The following is a 4,964-nucleotide window of genomic DNA, read 5'->3' as shown; positions in this document are numbered from 1 at the left end:
CCTTGGCTGTCCTAGAACTTACTCTGTAGACTAGGCTGGTCTTGAACTCACAAAAATCCACCTGCCTCTGCCTCCCAAGTGCTGGGATTAAAGGCATGTGCTCTACCCCCTCCCCAAAAGCATGTGCCACCATTGCCTGGCAAGATTTATTTATTTTATTTTTATGTATATAGGTGTTTTGTTGTGTGTTGTTTGCTGTTGTGCTGTATGTCTTTGCATCACACACATACTGTGCCCTTGGAAGCCTGAAGAGCGTATCAAATTCTCTGGAATTGATTTGCTGCTGGTTACTACCCTCCATATTGGTGCTGTGAGCTAAATTAGGGTTCTCTGGAAGAGCAGCCAGTTCTGTAGTAACTGAGCCCTTTTTCAGCCCCTATGCCATGAAAATTAAGAACTAACAAAACAAACAAGCCCAAGTTTAAATTAATTTATCAATAGAAAAATTACACCCAAAATATATTTTGTTTAGTCTTTCACCTGGAACCAGTTCTGGGACCCTGCATTGACAAATGTTGCTATTTCCATCATAGGCTTATGGGAGCCATATTCCAAAATCATTAGTTCATTTATTTTCAGACTTTTCATGTGAAGGCACACATTTTGCTTGTTTTGGTTAGCAGGTTGTCCAAGATGGTATAATAAGCAAACAGTAGGAAAACAGTTGTCACTAATTTGCTTGTTATTTTTCATAGTAGTTATATTTGTAGATACTCGATGATACTGAAGAAGGTGGTGGAACAGCCTTATCCATACACCAATGTCAATATGAGCAGCAGTGTGGAGACATTTTCACGTGTCCTTCATTTTTTAATAGGAAAATCATCACTCACTCTGAATACACACAGTATGAATGTGAGGAATATGAAGAGAAGCCACCTGATTCTAATTTCCTCACAAGTGTTGAAGGCCTCGTGGAAACTCACACTGTGAATGGGCCTTCTGAGTGTGAGGTATGTTTAAAATCCTATGGACTATACCACCTAACTTACAATGGACATCACAACTATGAGTACAAAGAGTGTGTAGGAAGCCAACCTGTACGAAAAAGTTATGAATGTAACCAGTGTGGTAAAACTCTGAGTTCTTACAATTCTCTTCAAAGACATCAGAAAATTCATATTGAAGAAAGACCGTATAAATGTCAACAGTGTAGTAAGGCCTTCAGATGTTTCAACGCCCTTCAATCACATGAAAGAATTCATACTGGAGAAAAACCTTATGAATGTAAGCACTGTGGTACAGCTTTTAGCAGACTTACTCATTTGCGATTACATGAGAAAGTTCATACTGGAGAAAAACACTATGAATGTAAACAATGTAATATCGTTTTTAAATCTCAGAGTTCCTATCATAGACATAAGATAATGCATGGAGAGACATTCTATAATTGTAAAGAGTGTGGTAAGTCCTTTATTTATCCCTCTTTACTTCAAATGCATGAAAGAACTCACACAGGTGAAAAACCCTATGAATGTAAACTATGTGGTAAGACTTTTAGATATCATTCTTCCATACGATTACATGAAAGAACTCATACGGGAGAAAAACCCTATGAATGTAAACACTGTGGAAAAGCCTTTACACGTCAGAGTTATCTTCAGTTTCACGAGCGAAGCCACACTGGAGAAAAACCCTATGAATGTAAAGAATGTGGTAAAGCCTTTAGACATCACTCCTACCTTCGATTACATGAAAGAAGACATACTGGGGAGAAGCCGTACCAGTGCGGACAGTGTGGCAGATCCTTCAGCCGGCAGAGTTCCTTTAAGAGACATCAGTCTGTTCATGCTGTGGAAAACCCCTATAAATGTCAACAATATCTGATTCCTTTATCCCTGTTTCCTTCAAATGCATGAAAGGATTTACACCAGTACCAAACCTTATGTATGTGAACAATGTGATAAAACTCTTATCCCTATTCACAGAGGACACATGTAAGAACTCAAAATAGTTATGAACCTAACATAGTATAGCCTTCAGGGGGTCACGGACTGTAGAACCCCACCCCCCAGAAGTAGTTACCAAAGATGGTATCTTCTGCCCTTCAACTTCCATACAAATTGGTGGAGATCATGTAGCTGAGGGAGAAGTAATGAAGGAGAAAGGCCAGAAAAGGGCTGTGAGCCACAGTTATTTAACTCCAGAGCCCTATAACCAAGAAAGGCCAGCACATGGACTCTGATGGATCATCTTGAGGTTATAGAACCTCTTCTAGCCAACCTAGGAAACCATTCCCTACAATCACTAGAAGATAGGTCTCCCCTTTGAATGAACTCTTTCCATTTTAAATGAAAACCCATGGGGCTCAAAACAGTGTTCTTGAGACACATGCTTGAATCTACTTCTATTCTGTGGAATGTATTCTATGCTGTTACTCTCAAGTTCAATAAATCTACATATACTGTTAGTATTACCACTTATTACTTAGTACTCATTTCTTTGAAATAACCTTCATATCACGTCCTGCTTCCCTCCCACCACACTTTTGGGTAACAGAAAGGTGTTTGTAGTTAATTTGAGGCTTTTAATTATATTTCTCCTTTATTTGAGAATTTTATACATGTATACATTGTGTTATTGTGTTTTGATTAAATCCTATCCCACTCAATCCTCTTTAGTGCCTCCCATACTCTTTTTTTTTTTTTTTTAAAGTAAGGTCTTACAAAGTAACGCTGGGGCTCACTGTGTAGCACAGGTTGGCTTTGACCTCAGCAAAGATTTTCTTGCTTCCACTGACATTAAAGTATGTGCCACCAGAGGCATCAGTGTACTTTTTATCTTGGTCCCTGGAATCCAATTAATGCTGTATTTGCTTATTCCTGGGCCATAGTACTCAATCCAAAGTAACAAATATGTCCTTCCTACCCCTATGCCTTGTTACCAGTATTGGCATTTCTACTCTTACCAGAAAGAGTTAATTCCATGTATACTTAAAGGGATTGCAAAGACATTTCCTAAAGAGAATACCAAATAAGACAATGTTGATGCAGACTCGAGCCTTACCAAGACCTCAGAGGTGAGGTACACATTGTGATCCATGTGGTCCTGAAGAGGGTTTTTAAAAAAGATTTTATTTTATGTATATGAGTACACTGTAGCTATCTTCAGATACACCAGAAGAGGGCATCGGATCCCATTAAAGATGGTTGTGAGTCACCATGTGATTGCTGGGAATTGAACTTAGGACATCTGGAAGAGCAGTCAGTGCTCTTAACAGCTGAGCCATCTTTCCAGCCTCCCCAAAAGATGGGTTTGAATATGTATGGATATAAATATTAGTAGTATGTTGTAATGGTGGGAGAAATGTAAAACGGGATCCAACTGAATTGGCATGGGTACATTGAACAGAAATTCTGGGCAGAGTATTATAGATTATATATTCAGAAGGTACAGTTTAGTGGACTGGAGAGATGGCTCAGTGGTTAAAAGCACTCAGTGTTCTTTTGGAGAACCTGGGTTCAGTTTCTAGTAACCTGGTAGCAGCTTGCAACTGCCTCCAGTTATAAGGGCTCTAGTGACCTCCTCTGGCCTCCACAGGGACCTTCCTATTTGTGGTACATATACATATGTGTAGGCAAGCACACAGATTTAAAGTACAGTTTATTTGATTTTGGGGCTGAAGTCTGTGTTCAAGGATGACCTTCTGTGAATGAAGCAATAATGCCTGATATATCGAAAATTGATATTGATGAGGAAATTCTGATTCATGAGATTAGAGTGGTTTACCATGTAAAGCCTATTTGTTTTTAGGTTGAGTGTATGTGCCTTCTTCTAGAGGTGCAAGAAACAAATGTCAGGGGTGTTGGCATACATCAGGAGCTCAGATGGAGAAGCTCAGCTTGAAAACATAAATTCAGTGGCTTAAATGGGACACTAGAGAAGTGTAAACACTAAATAGCAAAAGGCAAAGTAGGTGTGCTTATCTGACAGACAAGATTGGCAAAGCATCGCTCATAATTGTCTCACTCATGTCAAACTGGGGTGCAGGCACATTATCAGAGTGTTCCTAGAAATGAAATAGGAAGCCCAGTAACTTTTTGTCTCACCTATGCAAGTATTAAAGTTCTAGAGCAAACAAACTATAGTATATACCTTGATTTGTAGTTGGAGCCAATCTTCTGAGTAGCCAATATGTCTATGATTCTTTCTCTTTCTACATTGTTTTTTTCTTCCCAAGCAGGCACTGATGGTCTCAGAGCAGGGGGTGTTCTTTATGATTGGTTGGTTGGAGAGAAGACTAGGTCCTGATTTATAGATGGTTCTGCACACTATACAAGCACCACTCAGAAGCAGACAGCTGCAACATTATGGTGTCTTTCTTGCACAACTCTGAAGGAATGTCCTGAAGGGAAGTCTTCACAGTGGACAGAAGTCCAGGGAGTGCACATGGTTGTACATTGTGCTTAGAAAAGTAGCCAGGAGCTCTCTGCCCGGCCCAGGAGGGCTTTGCCTGAGCATCTGTGGGAGACATCTTGGTTCCAGGACTCCGCCAAAAGTAGTCTGCACAGGTGAGAGTGGACTACAGAAGCAAACAGCTTCTGGGACAGGCGGGAGCCACAGAGCTTCTGAGGCAGCCCCCTTTTCAGGCTCCAGACATCTGGGCACCTTCCCGGCCAGAGGATAGGTGTCTGCCTTTATTTAGTCTGCACTAAATAAAGATAGAATATTAAAAGCAGTAAGGGAAAAAGGTCAAGTAACATATAAAGTAACATATAAAGGCAAGCCTATCAGAATTACACCAGATTTTTCACCAGAGACTATGAAAGCCAGAAGAGCCTCGACAGATGTTATATCGACACTAAGAGAACAAGAATGCCAGCCCAGGCTACTATACCCAGCCAAACTTTCAATTACCTTAGATGGAGAAACGAAAGTATTCCATGACAACCAAATTCACACATTATCTTTCCACGAATCCCGCCATTCAAAGGATAATAACAGAAAAAAACCAATACAAGGAC

The 4,964-nt window shown here is 40.1% G+C and overlaps 1 protein-coding gene across 3 annotated transcripts in view; it reads left to right on the top strand.

Annotated features, from left to right (window-relative positions):
• LOC110300664 (zinc finger protein 14-like) overlaps positions 1–2,423 on the top strand; it is a 14,979-nt gene extending 12,556 nt beyond the window's left edge. For all 3 annotated transcript variants that reach the window (XM_021170920.1, XM_029481014.1, XM_021170921.2), the window contains exon 5: positions 818–2,423. In XM_021170920.1, coding sequence (XP_021026579.1) covers positions 818–1,859 — 1,042 coding nt within the window. In that variant the 3' untranslated portion in view covers positions 1,860–2,423. The remainder of the gene's footprint in view (positions 1–817) is intronic.
• The last annotated feature ends 2,541 nt before the right edge of the window (positions 2,424–4,964 follow it).

The sequence above is a fragment of the Mus caroli genome, chromosome 8, assembly GCF_900094665.2.
Source record: "Mus caroli chromosome 8, CAROLI_EIJ_v1.1, whole genome shotgun sequence".
NCBI lineage: Eukaryota > Metazoa > Chordata > Mammalia > Rodentia > Muridae > Mus > Mus caroli.
The sequence above is the reverse complement of the archived record's forward strand: the minus strand, read 5'-3'. Positions and strand labels throughout refer to the sequence as shown.